Source organism: Arvicanthis niloticus, chromosome 1 (genome assembly GCF_011762505.2).
Source record: "Arvicanthis niloticus isolate mArvNil1 chromosome 1, mArvNil1.pat.X, whole genome shotgun sequence".
In the NCBI taxonomy this organism is placed as follows: domain Eukaryota; kingdom Metazoa; phylum Chordata; class Mammalia; order Rodentia; family Muridae; genus Arvicanthis; species Arvicanthis niloticus.
In genome coordinates this window covers 118,200,570-118,212,799 of record NC_047658.1, presented here as the reverse complement: position 1 = coordinate 118,212,799, position 12,230 = coordinate 118,200,570, and the positions used below count along the sequence as shown (strand labels likewise).

General features: G+C 45.7%; 1 protein-coding gene and 1 long non-coding RNA gene across 4 annotated transcripts in view; one reads left to right on the top strand and one right to left on the bottom strand.

Annotated features, from left to right (window-relative positions):
* Nucleotides 1-563, bottom strand: part of LOC143435281 (uncharacterized) — a 28,098-nt gene extending 27,535 nt beyond the window's left edge. The window contains exon 1 of the long non-coding RNA XR_013105427.1: nt 139-563. This is a non-coding gene — a long non-coding RNA (uncharacterized LOC143435281). The remainder of the gene's footprint in view (nt 1-138) is intronic.
* A 97-nt stretch (nt 564-660) lies between these two features.
* Nucleotides 661-12,230, top strand: part of Incenp (inner centromere protein) — a 29,999-nt gene continuing 18,429 nt past the window's right edge. For 2 of the 3 annotated variants that reach the window (XM_034498049.2, XM_034497963.2), the window contains exons 1-4: nt 661-824; nt 8,224-8,374; nt 8,801-8,914; nt 9,778-10,574. In XM_034498049.2, the coding sequence (XP_034353940.1) occupies nt 8,235-8,374; nt 8,801-8,914; nt 9,778-10,574 (1,051 nt within the window). In that variant the 5' untranslated portion in view covers nt 661-824; nt 8,224-8,234. Of the gene's footprint in view, nt 856-8,223; nt 8,375-8,800; nt 8,915-9,777; nt 10,575-12,230 lie in introns of all 3 variants that reach the window. The other variant, XM_076916981.1, reaches the window with a different exon arrangement.

Genomic DNA, 12,230 nt, shown 5'->3' with positions numbered 1-12,230 from the left:
TTTATCTGTTCAGGGACATTTTCTCCTCTCTTGCTACTGAGAATGATTCTGTAAAGAAGGTGGAAGTGTAAATATGTTGGAGACTGAAGTGTTTTATTTTACATGTGGTGGTGACACACCTTCAACTCAAGACTTTACCTTTATATGTGGCCAGAAAAATTCTCCGTTGTATGCAGCGTCCAATCTGTAGGGTACTTAGTAAACACTTCCGGGTGACAATCGCAGTTCTAAGGAAACATTCTGTAGTTATATGCCTGACAGCTCTTCGAGGGAAGGCTCTGTGAGACTTGCAATGTGTTTAAAGTACCAGAGGTGGCAAACTGTCATTCCGAACGCATAAGCATTCTGAACTTGAAACCAACGAAGCCGCTGGCTCGAAGATAGATAAGTATCCTCCCACACCAAGCCTGCCTTCGCAGTGCACGCTGGGATTTGTAATTCGGAGCTCCACTCTTTCCAAGACGGCGCAACCACTTCCTCACTGCGTAGAATGCCCCGGCTTCCGGAAGTTGGGGCGTGTTAAAAGCGTCTACGTTCTTCTCCCTAGCCTCCTAGTCCCACAGATTGACAGTACTAACAGCCAACAGATAAACGGACTCGTGCGTCCTGTTACGTGATTGGTTTGGAGTTTTGTAACCGCCCAGATAAACTTAAGGGGAATTGGTTGAGCCACAATTTTGAAAATCGTAGATTCGCCCGCGCTCACCGCCCGGTTGGTCCGGCGAGGTCGCGGAACCGGGAGTCCAGCCGGTCGGGCTTGGCGGGAAGCTTTATCTGCAGAAGGACTGGAATAGGAGTGGTCCCGGCAGACGCGGCGCCGCCGGGTGAGTGAGCGCCGGCGTCCGGCGTCGCAAGGTAGCGGTGTTCGGCTACTGGTCCCGGCCGCTTTTCTTTCCAGGGTGGGCCGGGGGAGTCACCTTCGTCCCTTGTTGCCTGTGGGTGTGGGGAATCACTTCCAATGGTTCTGAGCTTGGAGATGAACTCCAAGCCCCTGCACCTGAGTCCTGGGATCCGAGAATGGTCAGTTCTTTCCCCCACGCCGGGCTTAACACCTGTGCAGAGCCTGGACTATTCTATAGACCTGGACTTATGTCTCCTTATGGCAACGGCTGCTCAGCTTTTTCCCAGCTGAGCAGCATTTAAAAACGGTCCCAGATCCGGAAGCCGGTCCTGCTACTTATTTTGTCATTCCCGCAAGCATAGGCTCTTGTCAGCCGCACAGTTCAATCCCGCTTCCTGTTGCCCAGCGTTGGGATTGTGTCATTCTGAGCTTGTAGCTATTGTCCTGGAGGCCTTGTGGCTAGTGGTTAAAAACCATTTTAAATCTAGGCCCCGCCCTCTGATTTACTGGGTGACTTTGACCTAAGATTTGTATGTGCATGGGTATCTTGTATGTGCATGGTTAACTTAGAGTATGTGGCAAGAAGGAAATGAGAGGGTTCTTGGCATGGAGTAGGACTCTGAATGGAAAAGCAGCTTTAGCGATCGGATCGGTCTTCCTGCTTGGAGGTGTGTGGGGAGAGAGTTCATTTCCTGCACCCTTAAAGAATATGGCAGTGGCGGCCCTAATCTGGTGAATGGCACAAAAGAAGTAGTGACCTTCCTTCTTCTATGGTGGGATTTGGTTATATCATGGGCTGAAGGTGAAGCTACTCGGGAGTCTGATTCTTGTTACATCCCTCCTTTCCTCAGAGTCACCTCTTCTATCTTTTCAGCCGGGCTTGCTAGAACGCACATTTCCCCATGGTAGAAATGTAGTTTTGGACTTGGTGAAAGAAGTGCTCACTCAGATTGTAGCTTGAACAAACATTTTGTAAAATTTCCCATTTGTTACTTTCTGTAGCTCCTCTGCAAGTCTTTGAAGTTCTTGAACAGTTTTCTCTTGGACTTTGCTAGGGCTGTTTTCTGGTCCAGGGGGATAGGGAGACTCAGTGGAAAGGCCATGCCCATTAACTATACAGTTAATGTTTTTTTTCCTAAAGCCTCGGAGCTGCCCTTGGCAGTTAGATCAGGGTGTGTATTGGCCTGTCCTAACCTGTGCCTAGTGAGTTGCTCACTGTGTGTCCCTGTATTTGATGGTGAAGCAACCTTTGGGATTTGTTGATGGATGGATGAACTCCTTCTACAAGTGCCAGACTTTTTTGTTGATGAGCAGGGCACAAGGCTTAACCTCAGAGAGCAATGCTTAGTGGGTAGAGACTAGCAGTAAGCAAACATAAACAATCACTCATTTGCTGTGCACATAACTGGAATCTGTGTGTGAGATCTTCATTTGGATTGGAGGTCTTATCCTCCGTAAGAATCTGAAAGCTAAGTGAAGAAGCTGTACAAAACAGGAGACAGAGTTTCTAGAGGCCAGAACTTGTTTGAAAGACAAAGGGGTAGTGTGCCTCACAGACCAGGCCGGAGAACTTCAAGGAAGACCCTAGAGGCCACAGTATATGCTAGCATTAAGTTCTAAGAGGATCAGTAATCTAGCCCTTTCTTCTTCCCTGACCTTTCTCTGTAGGTGAGGCTGAAGTGTGCATGCATGCTTCTTGCTTTTGAAAGTGTAAGTCACAGTGGGTGCTCACTGTCCCTACTTAAGGCGGGATCTGACATATTATTGCTCATAGCTGTCACCCACTCTTATTCTTTCATGTGTTTACTACTTATCAGGGCCCTGTTATGACAGTAACAGAACACTTCCACTTAGTGTAGGACCTTTGTTAGGATTGTATAGCCAGGTCATAAGGCAGATATCCAAGCTTCCAGCTTTTTAAGACACTAGGTAAACTGGCACTGCATTATCTTTTGCCTGGTATTTATAGCCTGGTCTTGAAAGCAGCACATTTCATACTCACTCCACTTCCCCTCATCCATTCATAGGGCATTTTGGCTCTAGGGAAGATTTTGGAGGTTTCTTTGGAGAACATGTTTCTGGACCCCTCATTTCTTTTTGTTTTTTGTTTTTTAGTTTGTACCCCCTCATTTCTTATGCATTTCTGCGGAATGTATAGTACATTTCTATCTACTGATCCCCCCCCTCCCAAGTTAAAGACAGAGTCTCATGTAGTCTAGGTTGGCCTTAAACTTGCTATGTAGCTAAGCATGACCTTGAAATGATCCTCCTGAATTTCTCAAATGTGATCATAGCATGAACTATGTTCAGCTCTAGTGTCTATTTACTGGTTTATTTGTGCATATGTATGGGAACATGTGTGACAAAGCTTTACCTGAGGAGATGCAACATACACGCCTATTTACCCTCGTTAGGGAACCCAGAGTAGACCAAAGTATGGATACCCACCACCAAAGTCCAACTTTGTGAACCAGTGAAAATTTTTTGGGTTACTTACAGTAGTACCAGTGAGGAGTTACAGGTTGAAGGACAAAGGGGTAGTATGCTCCACAAATCAGGCTGAAGAACTTCAAGGAAAACCCTTGAGGCTACAGTGTATAATGACATTAAGTTTCAGGAGCAGAACTTACTTACAGGAGCAGAACTGACTCACAGACAGCAGCATCACTAAGGCCCACCCAAGCATTGGTAACAGCTCATAAAAACTGGGAAACCTGCAGCACACGGCACAGCCTGCAGCTAGCTTAACAGGTTAGAGAGTATCCTTTCCAAGTGACATAGTTGCTGGGCTGTGGTGGTGCTCGCCTTTAATCCCAGCACTTGGGAGGCAGAGGCAGGCAGATTTCTGAGTTCGAGGCCAGCCTGGTCTACAGAGTTCCAGGACAGCCAGGGCTACACAGAGAAACCCTGTCTCGAAAAACCAAAAAAAAAAAAAAAAAAAAAACAAAAAACAAAAAACAAAAAAACCCAAGTGACATGGTCAGTTTAAACCTCGTCCAGGAAGAAGCTTGGCAGGTTTCCGCTTCTTGCAGCTCAGCTTGTTTGAGAATCTTCTTGGCAACTGGGCTCATTTGAGAGTCTTTTTGCAGCTCAGCTCTGCTTGTATGAGAGGGGCTCTCTCAGCTTTCATTTGTTGACTCTGGCAGGGAGAGGCCTAGTGAATTTGGTCAATTTCAGGGACTTCCTGAAGCTTTTTTAAAGTTGTTGACCTTCCTGTGTAAGGAGCTTCCCTGCAATTGGAATGGTTCAGTCTGGGCGAAGAAAGTGTTATACAAATGGGCAGTGTGGCATGGTGTCAGGCCATGGAAGGGTGTTGCGGTAAATCTCTTGCCCATGGGGAGTCCATAGAATAAAGACACAAGTCAATAAATATCAAATGAATGCTGCATGCCTAGATTGGGCAGATTTACCATTAAACTACACTATTCCCCGGCTATGAGAGCTCTTAACAACTTGCAGTTTCCTAGGTCAAGGTCTTCATCGTCTTCTCTCTCTCCACCAACTGCCCTCTGCTTTGAACAACTGCCAACTCCTAGCCGCCTCTCTAACCATGGCTCTCCTCGTCTTCTCTCGCTCATCTCTGTCCTGCTGCTCCTTTAAACATTCAATTGTCCGCTCTTTGTCTGCAAGAGCCTCCTTCAGCATTGTCAGAGCTGTGTCCATGTTAGTTGTGTCCACCTGCAGAGACTTGACTTGCTCTTTCAAACTGCTCATCTGCTTCTCTTTATCTCTTAGTTGTTCCTGAAGATTTTCTATCTTCTGGAGAACATTGACCATCCGCTCCTTCGTGTCCAGCATGTCCTTGAGGTCGCGTATCTCTCCAGTTTGTGTGCCCTTCTCCTCAGTCATAACTGGTCTCAGAACATCTGTTTTTGAAGCAGTGACATTTAATTGTCCTGAGGAAGAGAATTCTCCCTTTCTGGCATTGGGGCCTGCGAGAGGCCCCCCTAGAAGTTTTTTGGCAGGGTATTGCCCCATTTGTCTGTTGTTGCTCTACATTCCCTGGTCAGATGTCGGCCTTTGCCACATCTTTGACATATTCCGGAAGGCCTAGGCCCCCATTTCGTATTATTTTGATTTGTCCTATAGTCATTCCTGAGATGACCCCATTTACCACAATTAAAACATTTGAAATCTTGGGTCATCTCTAGGTTTCTAGTTGCAGTTTTTCCTATTACTGACATATCAGCTGAGTGAGATCCAACATCAGCTGTGTATCTAATCCATTCACCTATTGATGCTGACCTTGCCCTCAGTGGTCTGATTACTTCCTTGCACTCAGCAGTTGCATTTTCAAAGGCTAAAGACTCAATTATTGCCTTTCTTGCTACTGAATCTGATATATTCCTTTTGACAGCTGAGGTTAGCCTTTGTAAAAAGTCAGGGAAGGTTTCTTTTGGCCCTTGTATGACTTGAGTAAATGGTTCAAGTCTCTTCCCGGATTCTGCAACTTTGTCCCAGGCATTTAAGGCTGACAATCTACACAATGCCAGAGTTTCTTCATCATATACAGCCTGCACCTCTAGTTCAGCAAAACGACCTTCACCAAGCAGTTGGTCTATGGAAATCTCTCTTCCTCTGGCTCTATTTTGTCGTGCTATCTCCCTCGCCTCATCTTTCCACCATGCAACCCATTGTAAATTTGCGGCAGGTTCTAATATAGCTCTTGCCATATCTTTCCAGTCTTGGGGGATTATTCTATTTTTAATAGCCCAAGAAGTCAGAATTTGTTTAACAAATGGTGAGTGCATACCAAAATTAGTGACACTCTCCTTAAATTTTCTCAGATCTAACACATCCACAGGTTGCCATTCAAATTCCTCATAACCCTGTGGGTAAACAACATTTGGAGGTCTTTGTTATACAGTGACCGGATAGACCAAGGTGTATTTTCTAATAACTCTTGGTTGACTTTCTCTATTTACTTCTGTCTTAACCTCAGTATTTCCCTTAGCTGAAAATTTAAATTCCTCCCTTAAGGTTTGTATACATGCTTCATATGTTTCTTTATATTGTAATTGTTTCCATTCCTCATTATTTTCTATCTGTTTCTCCATCTGATCTGTGAGCTGTTGTATGCTCAGTTTGATCATCTTTTCTAGCTCCTGTCTCCCAGTTTCATTTTCATCTTTCTGTCTCTTATTCTGATCTATAATTTCTTGTGTCTTCTTTTCATTATTTTCTGTTTCTCCATCTGATCTATTAACTGCTCTATCTTCTGTTCAATTATCCTTTTAATCTCCTGTCTCCCACTTTCATTTTCATCTTTTTGTTCCTGTAACTTCTGTTCTAAGCCCTGCTTCCATTCCTCATTATTTTCTATCTGTTTCTCCATCTGATCTGTGAGCTGTTGTATGCTCTGTTCGATCATCTTTTCTAGCTCCTGTAACTTCTGTTCTAAGCCCTGCTTCCATTCCTCATTATTTTCTGTTTACAAATTTCATCTCTATCCTGTACCAAAAGTTCTATTGTTTCTTGTAATCTCTTTTCCAAGGCAAAGAATTTTTTATCTAGAGCTTTGTCTTTTGAGAAGACATAGTATATCAAAAAAATAAATATAGCAATACTGATAAATAATAAAGTGTTCCCTAAGTTGATTTCTGTCAAACCATTTGAAATATCATCATATAAAGCCCAAAAGATATCCATTGTTTTTGTCATCTTTAAGTATCAAAATGTTTTTTTTTTATTAAAAAATTATCTGGTTTGGAGCCCTCAATTCACTGTTTCTACCTGAAAACTACCTCGCAGGCAGTTGTGTTCTAGGATCACCAGTCCCTCCTTACAATTCGTTACTATAACCTTTCTATTTATCTGTTTGGCTCTCTTGACTCAGAGCAGCCTGCAATTTACTCCTCGCAACCTTAAAACCTTTTACATCTATTTATCTGTGTCTATTCACCTTTTTTTAATTTAATTTTTTAATTTAAATGACCTACTGGTCTGGCTACAATAACTTTTGTTTCACTGTTGAATTTTCGGAAGACCCTTTCAGTTTTCACAGGGCAGTGAGCAAGCCCAGCTGTAAGCTGAGTGCTGCTCCTGACCTTGGCCGTTGGGGAAGTTTTTGTACTTTGTAACCTTTCTTTTGTTCTTTCCTCTCAAGTTAGTTGAGTTCTAAATAATACGTTGGGCGCCAATTTGTTGCGGTAAATCTCTTGCCCATGGGGAGTCCATAGAATAAAGACACAAGTCAATAAATATCAAATGAATGCTGCATGCCTAGATTGGGCAGATTTACCATTAAAGAAGGGTATCCTGGTTCTTGGGTTGTGAGTGTTTGGCCATGCCCCCAGAACCCAGGCTCCTGACACGAGGTCTAATCTCCATTCAACCTGTACCCTTCAGCCACGTAGGCCACAGGTAGAGGGCATGATTAACAGGTCTCCACCTCCAGAGATTAAAATATTAATGAGTTATCTAAAGGCGGGGGGGGGGGGAATAGCTAATTAAGTTATTCCCTCCCCTTTTTCCCCCTCCCTATAAAAGCTTAGGGGGGAACGCCAACCATCTACACCCATTTACCACGCCATGAACAATAAAAGCTTTGGAAAACTGGACTCCACGTGTTTCCTGGGCCTGCTACCAGGTTCCCAGCCTTTGGAACTCTGAACCTTACTGATGCAGCTGCTGGCCTGCCTGTGGCGGTTGTGTGAATGTGGGACCCTCCACCCCTTGCGACTTTGTCCCCACCGCCGGACTATCCCTGCGAGTTTTTTCCCACAGCATGGTTTGTGTAGAGGCCTGAGGGCAACTTGAAAGAGTCATTTCTTTTCTACCATGTGGGTCCCAGGGATTGAACTTAGGTCATCAGGTATGGTGGCAAGTGCCTGAGTTGTCCTGCTAGCCATCCACTGTCATTTTAAAAGAGACAGTTGGACTTGGTGTCTTGATGATTTGGTGTTTGGGGTCAACACAGGATGGCCATGCCTTAGTTCCCATCCATGAGAAGTGGGAGGAGAGTCCACAAGAAAGTAAACAGGATTGTACTTAGGTAAAGAGAGACGGTATGACAGTTTGGTGTTTCTCCTTGATCCAGGAAGGTAGTACGTGGTCATATTAAGTCATTGAAAGATGATTTATAAAGTTTATATCAGAATTGGTCAGGAAGGGTGGGCCGGTAGGGACAGTCATACTCTGTATTTGTATTGGGTTGAGGGGGTGTCAAGAGATTGGGATTACTGCAACATCATTTCTTTTTGTGAAGATGAGGCCATTGGGTTGGTATTAGAGTTGTACATTGGCAAGTAGCTCTGTCCTGGGAGATGCATGGATTTAGGCACAGGGTATTCCGTGTGATTGTGGATTTGGCAGACTTTCCTTGGAGAAGGTCCTGGTTCCTAGCCCTGATTCCTTCTGCCTTTTATCTCTACCTTCACCAGACAGTGCCACTATGGGGACCACAGCCCCAGGGCCCATTTACCTTCTGGATCTATGTGACCAGAAACTCCTGGACTTTGTCTACAATGTGGACAATAAGGACTTCATGTGGCTCAAGGAGATTGAGGAGGAGGCTGAGCGCATGTTTATCAGGTAAGGCAGGGGCATGCTGGGGTCGTGGTGGTGAGGGAGCTGGGGTGGGTGTCCCAGTAGGTCAGACAAATAGCCTGTCAGGGTTCCTTCCTAAGTGCCTCATCTGATGGGGCCAACCCAGTGCAGTGGCCAGAGGAAGAGGAGATTGAGCCCTTTTCCTGGTTCACTGTGGTTAGCTGTATCTCTGAGTGTATGGCCTGTGATGACTTGTCTTGGAACTTACTTACTTCCTTGCTTTAAGTTCAGGAGGAAGTTCTCTGAGAGTCCAGCTGCTGATTTCACATAGCTTTGGAGAGCTTTCCTGGCGATGGTCTCTCTAGCTTGATTTGTCATTGCCGAGAATAGGGTGGAATGTAGTCTAGTGAGAGAAGGGGCAACTTAGTAGTTCCCAGGAAGCCTCATGTTCACCCTTGTTGTACTTAACAGAGAATTCAACAATGAGCCAGAGCTGATGCCCAAAACTCCTTCTCAGAAAAACCGTCGGAAGAAGAGACGGGTGTCTAACATTCAGGATGAAAACAGAGATCCCGTGAGGAAAAGGTAGGAAAGGCTTGGGAGACTGCGCTGGAGGCTGTCTGGAGACTTGGTATCCTCTGGGAGAGTTTGCTCCTGAATGTGCTAATAGGAGCACCAGCTGGAAGGCAGTAGTGATTGGTGTCTCACACTGACCCTAACAGTTGAGATGCCATGGATAAAATGAACTGTTAACCAAGTTCAGAGTACAGGTGTGGATTTCTGTGCCTTGGCAGTGAGGTTGGAGGCAGGGAGTTTGGGGTTTGAAGGAGGGGAGAGGCACCAGAGGTGTGGCCCAGGTTGCTGGTTCCTACCTCTGTTATTGGGTTTGTTATAATTCCCCATAGGAATGGTGGTGACTGTAGCACTTAGATAAACATGTTAGTCATTCTAATCAGACAGTCCTGGTACGTGTGTCAATCACAACTGGCTCAACAGCTGTATGTCCTTGGAATGAAATCCTCATCTCCGTTTTCTCATCTACCAAAGTTGAGTAAGTGGTGCCTACCTCCCAGGGCCATTATCTCGGTCCTGCAGATGAGTGAAGCTTGCAGAAAGTGCTTAGCACAGTGTAGCAACAGTCAGGAAGGTGGTGTGAATGTAATCTTCCCAGAAGTGCAATGAGTAAAGGAACTCATTGTCACTTGCAGAATTTGCTGAACTTTCAACTGTCCACGTATAGTTGGGGAGACTGAGGCTCAGAGAAGAACAACTGGGGTCTCGTGGCTAGAAGTGGTAGTCTGCTCTGGAATTTCAAAGTTTTGCCTCTGGACCTTTTGCTCATACTTCATTGAAGTTGGAGGCTGCTGGGGAGATTGATATACTCTAGTATTATTTTAGGGTGCCCCTTCTTTTGGGTTGTCTCAGCCTCTGTTCTATTGCCTCAACAGGTTATCTCGCAGAAAGTCTCGGAGTAGTCAGGTAGGCACCCGGCATCTCCGCAGCAAGCCGGTTACTATTGTTGAGGAGAATGGCTCCCCTGTGTTGCAGCGGATAACTCGGGCTGCAGCTGCAGCAGCAGCAGCATCAGCAGCAGCAGCATCAGCATCAGCAGCAGCAGCAGCAGCAGCAGCAGCATCAGCATCAGCAGCATCTGTGTCTGTGGCATCAGGTTCTTGCTCTCCCACTGCTGAGTCTCCTCCCACAGTGCTGATGAAGGAAGCTGTGGTGGAGGTAAACATCCGTGATCAACTGAGAGCAGAACTACAACTCATTAAGCTCAAAGGTGGCCTTCCTCCATCTTCAGTTTCCCAAGGCACCTTGACATCAGAGGAGAAACCAACACCCAAGAAATCAGAGGCTGGGAGGCTAGACTCTGTCACAGTGAACTCCCTCAAGGCTACCCCTCAGAGCCCTAAGAACCGAGGGGTTGGGGAAGGACGTTCTGTTTCCAAGCTCAAGATTGCTCGGGCCTCCCGGGGCCTGCAGGACTCTCCTGGCTCTACAGACTCTCCATGGCAAGAGCGGGTGCTTTCTCCTATCCTGCCAAATAATATCTTGCCCACCACAGCCAAGAGCCCTCTTGGGAGTATTCGATCAGTGCGGCGAAGCCTGATTTCCCAGGATTCCCAAGTGCCACTAGCCAAAAAGTATTGTTTGGTGGCCGAACAAGAAAATGCTAGTCGCAGATCAAGCAGGATTGCCAAGAAGGCTGGCAAAGAGCCAGAGGCCTCTGCTCGCATCATTTGTGAGTGTGGGGCAGTTGTAGGGTGATGGTGTGATGGGTGGGCCCTGGTATCTGGTCAGCTGGGATGTTTCCATTGACACTTCAGTGATATACATGTTTCTCATGTGAATCTCCTGAATGGAGCTACTAGCTAGCCATGCCTGGCTATTGAAAAGATGTATAGTCTGATGGAGAAGCTGATCCCCTCCCCGCCCCGACCTCCACCCCAGCAAGGCAAGTTCTCCACTACTGAGCAATATCCCCTAGGTCTTGTGTTTTTGAGATAGGCTTTTGCTATGTAGCTTAGGTTGGCTTTGGACTCAAAGTCCTCCTGTCTCTGTACCCAAAGTGTTAAGGATGACAAGTGTGTACCACTAAGGAGTTAAATTTTAAGTTTTTTTTTTCTTTTTTTAAAAACTTTTTTGAGATTTATGTATGAATGCTCTATTTGCATGTACACCTGCATGTTAGAAGAGAGCATCTGGTCAAATAGATGGTTATGAGTTACCATGTGGTTGCTGGGGATGGAACTCAAGACCTCTGAAGAGCAGACAGTGTTCTTAACCATCTCTCCAGCCCTTAGTATGTGTATGCATATGTTGCTATAGTGTGTGTGTGTGTGTGTGTGTGTGTGTGTGTGAGAGAGAGAGAGAGAGAGAGAGAGAGAGAGAGAGAGAGAGAGAGAGAGAGGAGAGAGTGAGAGTGATCGATCGATCAGAGGACAACTTGTAAGAGTCAGTTCTCGACTGTGTGGGTCCTGAAGATTGAACTCCAGTCAGCAGGTGCCTTTACCTCTGAGTCCTCTCACTGTTTTAAGTTTCATTGACCAATTTAGATTTCAATGGCTGCCACTACTTGGTGATTGAGATCTAGTTCAACATTGTTGTTGTTATTTGTTTGTTTTGTTTTCTTTTTTGGAGATGGGGTTTCTCTGTGTAGCTCTGCAGTCTTGGAACTCACTCTGTAGCCCAGACTGTATTAGAAATCAGATCCGCCTGTCTCTGCTTCCTGAGTGCTGGGATTTAAAAGCATGTTCCATCACTGTTTGGGTCGATGTGGTTTTGTAAATTCATAAATAAGCCTAAAGTGTTGGCCCCAGTGTTCCAGAGGTCTTTGTCTCAGAGTCAGTATATCCCTTGGTCCCTCTTTGTTGTCTTGGAGTGATGGACTTAAATTCACTAACCCTGTATTTAACTCCTAGTGGTGAAACTGCTTTGAAGATAGTGCCACATAGAGCATGTGGGCTGGTACCCAGTAGCTGCTTTCACTATGGTCAGGTCTAAGTCCAGGGGCACGGGGCCCTGGTGGGCAGATCTTATGAGCCTCAGAGGAAAGTGGGCAATCCTGAGAGTTGGCTGGCTGCCTGAGGGGTGCTAGTAAGATTTTTGAAGGATGGCTGTGCCTGGGCCAGGTGGAGAAAACATATAGCATAGCAATCCTGACCAAGGAAAGGATTGCACAGAGACTTGGAGACTCCAAGCAGTAGGTGATGGGCCACCTGGAGCTTCTTGCCATTAAAGCAGATGTAGTCCAATGATGGCTGTTGGAAGTTCTTAGGCATCCTGCAAAAATAACAGGTTTCTGCAAGATCCAGGTCAGAGGACAAGCTAAGTTTCATAGTAAACAGGAAGTAAATCTACTCTCTGGGTCTTGTAAGATTTATGGAGGAAATCTATC